The sequence below is a fragment of the Pelodiscus sinensis genome, chromosome 2, assembly GCF_049634645.1.
Source record: "Pelodiscus sinensis isolate JC-2024 chromosome 2, ASM4963464v1, whole genome shotgun sequence".
NCBI classification, from domain to species: Eukaryota; Metazoa; Chordata; order Testudines; family Trionychidae; genus Pelodiscus; species Pelodiscus sinensis.
This window is the reverse complement of record NC_134712.1, coordinates 256,887,436-256,899,984: the sequence shown is the minus strand read 5'-3', so window position 1 is coordinate 256,899,984 and position 12,549 is coordinate 256,887,436. Positions and strand designations below refer to the sequence as shown.

At 51.1% G+C, this 12,549-nt stretch overlaps 1 protein-coding gene across 3 annotated transcripts in view; it reads right to left on the bottom strand.

Annotated features, from left to right (window-relative positions):
• DHX30 (DExH-box helicase 30) overlaps positions 1-4,217 on the bottom strand; it is a 50,817-nt gene extending 46,600 nt beyond the window's left edge. Inside the window, exon 1 of one of the 3 annotated variants that reach the window (XM_075923043.1) lies at positions 4,056-4,217. Coding sequence is in view for 1 of the 3 variants with exons in the window: in XM_075923040.1 (XP_075779155.1) it covers positions 3,879-3,932 (54 nt within the window). In the remaining 2 variants the exon portion in view is untranslated. Of the gene's footprint in view, positions 1-3,878 lie in introns of all 3 variants that reach the window. The other 2 variants (XM_075923042.1, XM_075923040.1) reach the window with 2 other exon arrangements.
• Between the last annotated feature and the right edge of the window lie 8,332 nt (positions 4,218-12,549).

Below are 12,549 nucleotides of genomic sequence, written 5' to 3'. Positions count from 1 at the left end.
TTTTTTTAATTGTATCCTTTAGTATATATGGTTGTGACAATTTTCTTCCACCATTTGATCTGAGGAAGTGGGTCTGGCTCACGAAAGCTCATCACCTAATAAACCATCTTGTTAGTCTTTAAAGTGCTACACAGTCCTGGTTTTTTGTTTCAGACATCCAGAGAAATTCAGCAACAGATAAACTTAATTCATCACCACCACCAATGTCATTCATTATTTGTATGATAGTAGCACATAAAGATCCTCGCACCACATTATGGCATGCACTGGCCAAACCCATAGTAAAAGACTATTCGGGACAGGGACTATCTAAACAGGTGCATCAGATGAAGGGTGGAAGGGGAACAGCAGCACAGATGAAGAAGTTAAGTGATTTTTCAAGGTTACGTAGCTGATCAGAGCCAGAGCTCATACGCTAGTATTCCCTACACTGAGCTAAGTTTCCTCTCAATAATGTAGAATGCTTTGGGGCAGTCAAGCCTTGATCTAGCCACCTACCAGCTGGGTATCCAGCAGTAGCAAAGAAGCAACAGCCTGGATAGATGAACTCAGTATTAAGGCACCTGGCACCAAGATTCATCAGCTAGATCCAGCACCAGAACAGGAGAGTCCAATGCCAAGATCCCTAACACAGAGGTTGTTGAACCAGAAACCGTCAATGATACCAAAGCACCCAGCCCCAAGATGGAAGATCCCAAGACTGCCACCAGCCCTTGTTGAAGACACTGACACCAAGGAAGACTCACAATTATGGTGGCCTCCTGGGTTCTTGTCATCTTTGCCACTGAAGGAGAAGAATGACAATGAGAGAGCAAGCGCTTAAAGACTCAACAAGTCTGCTGTTAAGGCTTGATGCTGATTTAGAGGTGGAAACTTGTATCTCTTTGACGTGCCACTGGGTTTAGGGAGAATGGAACCGCAGAGCTATGGGACTTCTAACTGGCATTTCAATGGGACACTGAGAATCAACAGCATATGATGACCAAGCCAAGTTTCTGGGTCCTGAAGCATGTCCAGGCCCAACTCGGCAGAAGAGAGTAATAGGCTCACACTGAAGCAGAACAGGCATCAAATGTGTTAGCTGATGACAGACATAATACAGTTACAGCTGGGGCCCAGATGGAAGCCAGCAAACTTTACTTCAGTAGTTTTTAGATGGGCATTCTGTTTTGGGCTGCTCACATGCTGTTGAGGGCCTACCAAAGCAGTAGATTTTTTGGCCATCTCCAGTAACGATTCCTACCTATAAATAAATCTCGTTATATTTATATACAGGAAAGGCGGATTTCCCAAAACAGGCCACACAAGGAAGCAGCCTACACCACAGAGCTCTTGCTCAATGCCTACAGTGGTCAGGAAAAAAACTAAGCAGCCATCATACCCCTTCATACATCATTGGGCATGGGAGAGGACACACGGACACGAGTAGGGAGCTTATACAGCCTCTGCAGACACTGCTGCTATTCAGAAATCCCCAAGACTTGCTCTACACCTAAAAGAGGGGTCTATGCCGGCAATGCTCAAAGAACCGCTTTTAATTTCTGCCACGGAAGCAGATAGAGCACGGGGTCTTTACAGATTTCACTTTGCATCACTGTCTCCCTGAGATTTCTGCTGCTAAGTTTAGTGAGGCTGTGAAGGTTGTCTGATACTGGAAGGTGGCTTGGCATTGGCAGTAGGAGTTCCCAATGTTCCCTGGAACCTGCTACACACCCAGCCAAGTTTCACTGCAGAATCCCCACCCGCACAGATATGATTCTGTTCTGTGGAGATCTGTAAGCCTACTGGATGGCCCACTACATTCCACAGCCTAATGACATAAAAAAACCAAACAATGGGTTCTGAAGAACAATGTGCAACTTCTCTATCAGCTTCATGTAGCATGGAGACTCTAACAGACTATTTCTTCCCTTTTTTCCTCCCCTTCTCTCCCCCACATTCCCTATTTAATTTCTAAACTGGACCTTTGATAACTCCATTCATCTGAAGTGGGTTGTGCCCACGAAAGCTCATGATACCCTCTACATTTGCTGTTTTTTAAGTTTTTCCAGTTACAGACTAACTCAGCTACCCCCCTGAAACTGCAGAATCAATGTCTGTGGACCCAAAGGGAAGCCCAGAGAAACAGCAATAGGCAGATGGGCTGCAAGTGGAGTCAGGGAACTAGGCTCTACAGCAAGGCTGAGTACCAGGGCAGCTGTAGGAAGAGAGTCAGCTGGGAGCTTTTTTCAGTTTTGCTTCCAATTCCAGATACCCATCCTGGAACCTTCTCACATCATCCATTCTCTCTACAGGTGCTAGCAGGAAGGAAGGGACGCCTGGCTTGACAAACTTCCCCTGTGCTATCAAACCAGGGCTCTCCTCTGGAGAGTCTCAGAAATGAACAGCTGCCTCTGGTGCTCAGCTGCAAAATCAGCATTTCTGAAAAGTTCCCAGTCGTAGGCAGGATCCACTTGCCCCCACCACGTATGGCAGTTCAGATACTCCACACGTCTCACCTTGTCTCCCTCATCCCAATGCTCAGATGCCCCCACACTTCATATTGACTCCCCTTCCTCCATCCCCCCACTCCCACCTCCCTATGCCCACACTTCACACCAGCTTCCTTTGCTGCCACACCCTTAAGCTCAGACACCCCACAGGCTGCCCTTGTTCCCATCTCTCTCTCCCTCTGACACTCTCATTCCCCTTGTTCCCATATCCCCCCACACACACTGGCTCCCCTTGTTCCCATATCCCCACACACACACACACCGGCTCCCCTTGTTCCCCTATACTCCCCACACGGGCTCCCTTTGTCCCCACAGCCCTGAATAGCAGCTCCCCTTGTTCCCATATCCCCCCACATCAGCTCCCCCCACATACATTGGCTCCTCTTGGTCCCACCCCCCACACACATCAGCTCCCCTTGGTCCCACATACCCCCAAATACACACACACCGGCTCCCCTTGTCGTCAACCTCCCCCCCACACACACCACATCTCCCCTTGGTCCCACCTCCCCACACACCAGCTCCTGTTGTTCCTCCCCCCACACACATCAGCTCCTCTTATCCCCCCCAAACTCACACCAGCTCCCCTTGTCCTGCCCCACACACATACCCCAACTCTCCTTGTTCCCACCTCCCCACACACCAGCTCCCTTTCTCCCCCCCCACACATCAGCTCCCTGGTCCATCCCCCCACACACCCCGACTCCCCTTGTCGCTCCCCCCACACACACCCTGACAATCCTTGTTGTCCCCCCGCACACACACACTGGCTCTCTCGTCCCGTCCCCCCCACACACCCCGACTCTCCTTGTCACCCCCCCCACACCGGCTCCCTCTTGTCCTCCCCCCCACACACACCCTGACAATCCTTGCCCCCCCCCACACACCCCGACTCTCCTTGTCATCGCCCCCCCCACACACACACCGGCTCCCTCTTGTCCCCCCCACACACCCCGACTCTCCTTGTCGCCCCCCCCCACACACACCGGCTCCCTCTTGTCCTCCCCCCCACACACACCCTGACAATCCTTCCCCCCCCCACACACCCCGACTCTCCTTGTCATCGCCCCCCCCACACACACCCGGCTCCCTCTTGCCCCCCCCCACACACACACCCGGCTCCCTCTTGTCCCCCCCCCACACACACACCGGCTCCCTCTTGTCCCCCCCCCCACACACACACCGGCTCCCTCTTGTCCCCCCCCCCACACACACACCGGCTCCCTCTTGCCCCCCCCCACACACACACCCGGCTCCCTCTTGTCCCCCCCCCCCACACACACCGGCTCCCTCTTGTCCCCCCCCCCACACACACCCCGGCTCCCTCTTGTCCCCCCCCACACACACACCGGCTCCCTCTTGCCCCCCCCCCCCCCATCCACGCACCTCGCCCCCGCCCGCGGGCTCAGCGCCTCCCCGCCGCACTCGGGGCCGCCCCATCCCCGCCGCACGCTGAGGCGCCGCCGAGCCTGCCCCTCCGCGCAACGCACGGACTCCCAGCGGCCCCACGCACCGGCCCCCCCGGCGCGCACACGCAGCTGCCGCGAGCCGCCCACGACGCACACAGCGGCTCGGAGCCTCCCCCGGATGGAGAGATGCAGGTCCCAGGTCCCCGACAGCGACCGCCTCACAACTCCCGGGCGCCGGGCTGCGAGCGCCGAAACTACAACTCCCAAGAGCCTCCGCGCCCCGCTTCCGGCGTGCGCAGCGGAAATGAAACCTGCCACCCCGAAGCCAGGGAGGGGATCTGTCCCCATGGCAACAGTGCGCGCCAATGGGAGGCAAGCAGAGCGGCGCGTGCGGCCGGTGGCCGTGGTGGGGTCACCTGTCCTCAGGGGATCGCGGAGCGCAGGTGCGAGGTTCTGCCCCTGCCGCCGGGCGCGTTGAACCCCGTATCTTGCCTCGGCCCTGCGGCCCCGCCCGCCTCGCCTCAGGTGCCTCATCGCCCCCCGGACCCGCGCCGCTAGCCTGGCCTCGGGGCGCGCCACCGTCCTGAGGTATCCCCGGCCCGGCCTCGGGGTGTCCCGGCCCCGCCCTCGCCTCGGGGTGCCCCGGCCCCGGCCCGGCCCCGGGGTGTCCCGGCCCCGCCCCCGGCCCGGCCTCGGGGTGTCCCGGCCCCGGCCCGGCCTCGCCTCGGGGTGCCCCGGCCCCGCCCCCGGCCCGGCCTCGGGGTGTCCCGGCCCGGCCTCGCCTCGGGGTGCCCCGGCCCCGCCCCCGGCCTCGCCTCGGGGTGCCCCGGCCCCGCCCCCGGCCCGGCCTCGGGGTGTCCCGGCCCCGCCCCCGGTCTGACCTCGGGGTGCCCTCCCGCCGCGGGCCTCCCTGTGGACTCCTGGTTGGCCTTGACTTAGCCGCCCCCCCCTTCACCCTCCCACCCGTAGTGCCGCTGCGATAGCCCCCCCACCCCCCCCCCAGCCGCCGGGACTGAATGGGGCGGGAGGAACAGGGTCCCACGTACCCCCCCCCCCCCCGCCAGCCGCTTGCCCGACCCATCCTGCGGCATAAGGGGTTGAATGTGTCTCCTGCCCTTGGGAAGTTCCCACGGGAATCTCCCCTCTCCTTCCCTGGAGGGCCCCCAGCCCCGGGTCGTTCTAGGAATCTAGATTTTTTTTCCTCTCTTCAGTGTAGTGCCAGGGAAATACACCGGCCTGACAGAGCTGGACACGGGGCCCGGGGCCGTGAGAGGCTCTTCCTCATGTTTGCCCTCAAAAGAGGGTTAGGATGGATTGGAATGGCTGCTGGGTGAAGGAGTCCAGTGCAGGCCTAAACGCCGGGTAGGGGACTTGCTGAAAGTCGCTTAGATCCCAAAGCGCTCGCTCTGTCAGGCCTGACACACGGCAGTAGGCACTGAAGTTAATTCAGAATGAAATAGTGAAGGTAAGTCACTGAGGCTTTTTTTTTTTTTTTTTAACTAGAGCAGAGATAAGTTTTAGCTAGAAGACAAGACTTGGATTTTGTAGAAGGAAGTGAAATGCAGAAAGCTTCATCTGAGTGTGTGGTTCCCATTTAAACTATGGAGATCAATAGTTCTGTTTTTTCCACTAATGAAATGGCTGGCCACTTGAAACACTATTTTGTGCCATACATGGGTGTGACATCTTAGAAAATAACATCAATATAGCAGGAGGCAATGATATTACTGGGAAGTGTGAGTAGTGAGAAGCAAGGCTGAAATCAGTCATGGAGCAGCTATCTTCTTCTATGTGATTTGGTCTTTTAATATGAAGTCCATATCTATCATGGGCTATGATAATTAAAAATGGTATGGTGCCTTCACAAAATATTATAAAACTGAGTATCTATCCCCATGCCAGCTTCATCAAAGTTACATTGTGTAATACTATATTCAGTTTACAGGAAACAACAATGTAACATACAGTAAAACTCCGATGGTCCGGCATCTGACAGTCCGGCACTCCTGATGGTCCAGCACCATTAGGAACCCGGAAGTGCTCCGAGCAGCTGGACCATTGGAGCTGCTGTGCCCCCAGCTTCCCCGATTCAGCCGCTTCTAAAACTGACCAGCGGCTGAATCAGGGAAGCCGGAGGCAGAGCAGCTAGGGCACTGCCGGGTAGGCCCCCTAGTGCTGCCCCTCGGCGCTGCGGGGACCAGCCTGGCAGCACCCCAGTTGCTCTACCCCAGGTGTCCCCGATTCAGCCGCTGCTGAAACTGACCAGTTGCTGACTACAGGAAGCCCGAGGCAGAACTGCTCTGCCTCGGGCTTCCTGGAATCAGCCACTGATCAGTTCCAGCAGCAGCTGACTTGGGGACACCTGGGATAGAGCAGCTGGGGTGCTGCCAGGTTGGTCCCTGCAGCGCCGAGGTGCGGCGCTGTGGGGACCAACCCGACAGTGCCCCAGCTGCTCTGTCCCAGGCATCCAGATTCAGCCGCTGTTGAAACTGACCAGCAGTGGCTGAATCGGAGATGCCTGGGGCAGAGTAGCTGGAGTGCTGCCGGGTTGGTCTGGTAGCGCCGACCCTTGGCACGGTGGGACCAACCCGGCAGCACCCCAGCTGCTCTTGGGGACGCCTGGGGCAGAGCAGCTGGGGTGCTGCTGGGTTGGTCCCGCAGCGCCGCTCCTCGGCGCTACTGGACCAACCCGGCAGCACCCCAGCTGCTCTGTCCCAGGCGTCCAGATTCAGACGCTGTTGAAACTGATAAGCAGCTGATTCCAGGAAGCCCGGGGCAGAGCAGCTCTGCCTCGGGCTTCCTGGAGTCAGCCACTGGTCAATTTCAGCAGCGTCTGACTTGGGGACACCTGGGGTAGAGCAGCTGGGGTGCTGCCGGGTTGGTCCCGCCGTGCCAAGGGTCGGCACTACAGGATCAACCCGGCAGCACCCCAGCTGCTCTGCCCCAGGCGTCTCCGATTCAGCCGCTGCTGGTCAGTTTCAGCAGCGGCTGAATTAGGGTCGCCTGGGGCAGAGCCGGACTATCGGAAGGGGGGGCTATGAGGGGTCTACAGTGGCTTCTCCCCCCCCCCCCAGGCCTCTCATAGCCCCCCCTTTCGATAGTCCGGCATATCTGATAATCCGGCACCCCCTGGGTCCCAAAGGTGCCGAATTATCGGAAGTTTACTGTATATTCATTCTCAGTACTTTCATATATATATATATATATATATATATATATTTATTACTTCTGTAATTTCCACTCCAAATCATCTGATTAAGTGGGTTTTACCCACAAAAGTTATGCCCTAATAGTGCCACAGGACTCCCTATTGTTTTTGCAGATATATTAAGATTTAAAGTAAGTATTACCTCTGGCAATTAGACAGTAGGTTAAATAATGAATCTCGGTAAGTAACAAACTGGAAAACTGATCTTAGATGTTCTCTTGCTAATGTTTAACACTGGATGCATTCTTATTAAGCGCCTATGTAATAAATGCTCTGCACTTCTCTGAAGCTAGGCCCATTATGACTACTATCCTTTGACAGATTTAAATGTCACCTTGCATTGGAAATTGCATATCTTATTGCCATTGTGCCTCATAGTGATTTCAGGGGGATGACTCCTGTGAGCAGAGACAATTAATTATGTATGTCTGCAGGGCCCTAAGGCCAGATAGAAATGAAGGTACCTAAATCCCTTTTTCTGTTTTAGATACCTAAAGCCCAATTTTAGCACCACTGCAATCTGTAAAATTCTGCTTGGCTGTCACTTAACTCGGTAGGTATTTAAACTCACTCAGGGCCTAAATTTTTGTTATGAAAGTTCCTTAAGCAATTAAGTTTCTGCCTGTGGGCATGCCTACTGCTGTCCCACCCTAGGCATCTTGATGTCTATTTCACATCAGCTCTGGTGAGATCCTCAAACTAGGGGAAGATTGATGTTTTCCCTCATTTGTTTTGCCTATGGGGCCAGTTCAAGTGGGCATACTCCCATAGGCTTGACAAAGCCCTGGCTGGGTTGATTTAATTGGGATTGGTCCTGCCTTGGGCAGGGGGCTGGACTTGATGGCCTTCTAACTCTTCCAGCTCTATGATTCTATGATAGGCTGCCTAACTCCACACACAGTAGCTGTTATGGGAAAAGGAGAGCTGTTCCCCTAGTTTGAGCTGCGTTGTTAAGGTGCTCACCTGGGAAGTGGCTGATCCTGCTTAAATTCCATTCCCGGCCTACAAGAAGGGATCGGAACAGTAGTTCTGCATCTTGAGTTAGCTTTTACTATTAGACTATGGGATATTCTGATGCGGGTCTCCAGTGATTAAAGTGGAATAACTGTATAAAATATTAGTTGGGTAAGAATTACACAATCTGGTGGTTTGGATACTCGTGAGAAACTTCTGTTCAAATCCCTTCTCATCAAGCAGAGGGGTGAATTGAACTGGGGTCTTTTACATCCTGGATGAGTATCCTAATCACTAGGTTAAAGATTATAAAGAGAGACCTCCTTCTCTCCATGTGTATATATATATATTTTTAAAGTAATTTTGTTTCTTCATTACATTTGTAAAAAAATCTTCTCCACATAACTGAAACTGCGTCAGAGAGCAAATGCTTCCTTTCTTATTTTCTTCTTTTTTCCTTCCAGGTTATATGATAAATTTAGAAAAACTTATTCCAGTTCCAAACTTTTTGAGATGGATATGGCTTAAAATGCAGACCTTTTCGTCTTTCAATCAGAGAAAGAGATTGGGTGGAACAAAATATGATGGGACAGGCAAGGGAGTCACATAAAGGTAAGAAATGTCTGACTACTGGTATCTCCCATAATTTTAATTCATCTTCCTTCACAATCCTGGCAAAAATCAAGCAATTTTGACTTCAGCATGAATGGGGATGGCAGAAGTACAATGAATGGAGTCGGAAGAGAGGTTTTCTGTTTTTGTTGAGGGTTTTTTTTTTGTTTTGTTTTTTGGTATTGGACTTTCATTTGTGCCTGTATCTGATTAGCAGGGAGCTTCAGATATAGCATATTTTATTTCTATTCCAGCTCTTGAATAATTATAAGAAAAATGATTGAATCCAGAGGTTTGATTAGGTCTTCGGACTGGATGGGTGGCAAAAAAAATTTGAATTAGGGAACATTTCTCTCTGAGACCTTAACAGATGGGCTATATGGGAAGGTACACCAGTAATGAAGAGTAAACACCTGTCCTGTGGCTTTAATTTCTGACTGCTCAGGAGTTGGAGGGTAGGTTAGAATGTTTGAAGTAAATTTAAGAAAAAATACTGATTTGGAGTGATTTAGGATTGGGATTTTCACTGGCTTTATAATAGCAAATTGGGTATAGGAAATTGTCAGAAAGGTGCCATTATTTCAAACAGTAGGCATGCTCGCTGACCAGTGCTGCTCTGTTTTCTTAAAACACACTGGCTACAGAGTACAATATTTTACTAAGCTTCCCTTAAAGTATTGAAAGCCTGCAAGATATTTTATTTCCAAGCGTTATTAATTTCTAAGGAGTAATTCAGAAATACCAAAGTGTGACTTTGAAGTCTAAATACAGCTCATTGCCTCTTTTTCCTTGTAACTGTAAAATGAGGACCAAGCTGATTTTTTTTTAATTGGTGCTAATAATCATCAAAACTTCTATTGCCAACATTTCAGTATTGTTCTAACATAACTAGTGCAAATAAATTACATTAAAAATTTTCATTTGTAAGTTTTTGGTGGCTATAGACAGTGAAATATGTTCTGGATTTGTGGGTGGGTAGAAAGAGTGATAGAACATTTCTCATCTTTCACTTTCCTTGCCCCTTCTTGTGGTTTCTTCTTTCACTTCCGATCATCATTAGGCTTCAGATTTTTAAACGGTTTACACAAATGTGAGCAACTGACGCTATTGGGACCAGTCCCTGCAAACATCAGAGCAGCATCAGAGTCTTCACATGTAGAACAGTTCATAGAATTGGGTTTCAAAACTATTATGTTAGGCTGTGTCTCAGCCTGTGGTCCTGTATCTGGCCATCCAGGTGATTTTCTTTACAATTTTACACTGCGTACTTACATGTAACAAATAATTTCAATAGAAACTCTTACAACCACTGAAGAAGTGTTGGATAGAGTGGCAAATGAGGTCCAACAGAATGGCACAATTTCTCCACCATAATTCAGATTGCTCCAAGGTTTCCATCAGGGGTGGGCAAAAGCCACGCAATGGGCCGGATCACGCCTGAAGTACTGTTCCAGCCCCCCCAAGCACGTTGCTTGGGAGCCGGAGTTGCACAAGCCCTTTCATCTGCTTCTATTTAAAGGGCTTGCACTTTCCCCATTGTTGGCAGGCAACAGCCCCAGGGAAGGTGCAAGCCCTTTTAATAGAAGCAGTTGAAAGGGGTTGCCTGTTCCCAGCTCCCAGGCAAGATGCTAGCAGTGAGGCCAGGAGCAGCAAGCTCTTTAAATAACAGGAATTGAAAGGGCTTGCTGCAACCGTCTTTGGCTAATGTGATGACTGGGAACCACAGGGGAGGAGTGAGTCCTTTCATCTCCTGCTATTTAAAGGCCCCACCCCTCCTGTCTGAGGCCTTGTCCCTTCTGGGGCAGCCTGGGACCACTTCAAAAAGGTTTGAAGTGGCCTCTGCTCAAAAATTATTGCCTACCCCTGGTTTACATTCTAATAGGGTTAATGAAGTTCTCTTAAAAACACTATTTTGAAGAGTTATTTGAAAAAGCTTATTGTAGTTTGAGATACTCGAATTAATAATAGCTAAGTAACAGTTGTTATAAAGTAGTGAAATGTACATGACACTGACAAGGGGGAAGAAAGGTAAGCTTTTTAAAAAAATGAGATTTCAGTAAAACAAGGAATCTAGTAAAAAAGGCCATGAAGTCAAAAGTAAAGAAAACAAAAACCTTAGATTTGGCATGGATGCTTGCTATATAAGGAAATAATACACTAGTCTGAGAATACATGCATGCCTTTGGGGTGACACAGCAAAATAGCAGCAAGTAAACCATTATGGGTAAATTACAAAATTCAAGAGCTTCAGGGGGTAGCTGAGTTAGTCTGCACAGGATAAACTTAAAAAACAACGAATAGTCTAGTAGTACCTTAAGGACTAACAAAACATGTAGATGGTATCATGAGCTTTCATGGGATACCATCTACATGTTTTGTTAGTCTTTAAAGTGCTACCAGATTATTTGTTGTTTTTAAAATTCAAGAGATTATGCAAACAAGGAACAATTCTTTCTGAATTTGGAAATTTGCTAATAAACTAATAAAAGTAAGCATAAACTAGCAGGCAGTGTTCAACACAGAAATTAGGAGGTCTAAGGTGAAATTTGAAGAGCAAATAACTAATTGTACAAAACCACATTTTTAAATATCACCAGGAAGCCTGAAAAAAATTGAGTTAGCTGATCACCAAAAATTTTAAAAACTACATAATTAAGATAAAGGGATATTGCACAGAAGTCATTTATTTAGCTTCTCAGCATCATTCTTCATGGCAGAGATGGAGTAGATAGCTATTCCCTTTTGGTGATATAGTTGAGGAATTACCAAAGATTGCTGTCAGAAGAAGTGATGCTGGAACATTCCTTTAGTGCTGTGGTCCCCAACACGGTGCCCGCGGGCGCCATGGCGCCCGCGGGGGCATTTGAATGCGCCTGCCAGGTGCTCGGGGCTGGCCTGGCCCTGGGCACATGGCACATGGGCGCTTGCAGGGGGGGGGGGGCGCGCTGGGCGCTCGGCGAGGGAGGGCGCCGGCCCCGGGCACGCGGCGCTTACGGGGAGGCGGGGGCGCCGGCCCCAGGCACGCGGCGCTTGAGGGTGGAGGCCCCGCCCCTGGGCGCGCATGTGTCCCTGGCGCCCGGCGGGCGAACGGCCACGCCCCCTGGTGCCTGACAACCTGAAAAGGTTGGGGACCACTGCTTTAGTGACAGGGTTTTTTCTGCATATGACCCTTTGTCATCTCCACCTTAAAGCAACGATGATTATTCCTTTTTGCTGCTCTGCTTGCATTCCGGGCATGGAACAAAGGCGAATCCCCAGAGCCCTAGCGGACTTCCTTCAGAAGCGAGCTGTGTGCCTACGAAAGCTCATGATCCCATCTACGTGTTTTGTTAGTCTTTAAAGTGCTACCAGACCATTTGTGGGTTTTTTTTAAGTTTATTCCTTGCAGAGGTGAGGCGCTAGGTTGTTTGTAGCCCCTCCGCTGGTGAAACGGGCAAGTTTCGGTGTTACCACTGGAGGGCAGTCAGACCCCTCTTTCCTCGACCTGCCTTATGTCTCCTTGTCCCTAGTGGGTGATTGGTGTATCGAAAGATCCATTTCTTCATTGTCTGGTATGACGAGGTGTTCACTCTGATTGGACAGAATTACCCCAGTGACCGAAAGCTTATCCGAGAGAGGGCGGGTATAGCAGCCTGCAGCCAATCAGAACAGAGGGGAGGGATTGCGTGCGACCCGAGTGGCTGACTGCGACAGCCCGTTGCACGCGCAAATACAGAGAAAAGGAGCAGACGGGCGGCTGGGAGGGAGAGGATCTCCCAGTGCGCTTGCGTAGAGTGCTGGCAAGGTGGGCGTGAGTGGAGACGATGGGGTTAGTGTGCGCATGTGCGGGGGAGAAGCGCGCGGGGCGGAGGGCGCTGTCAGCGCGCAGGCGCGT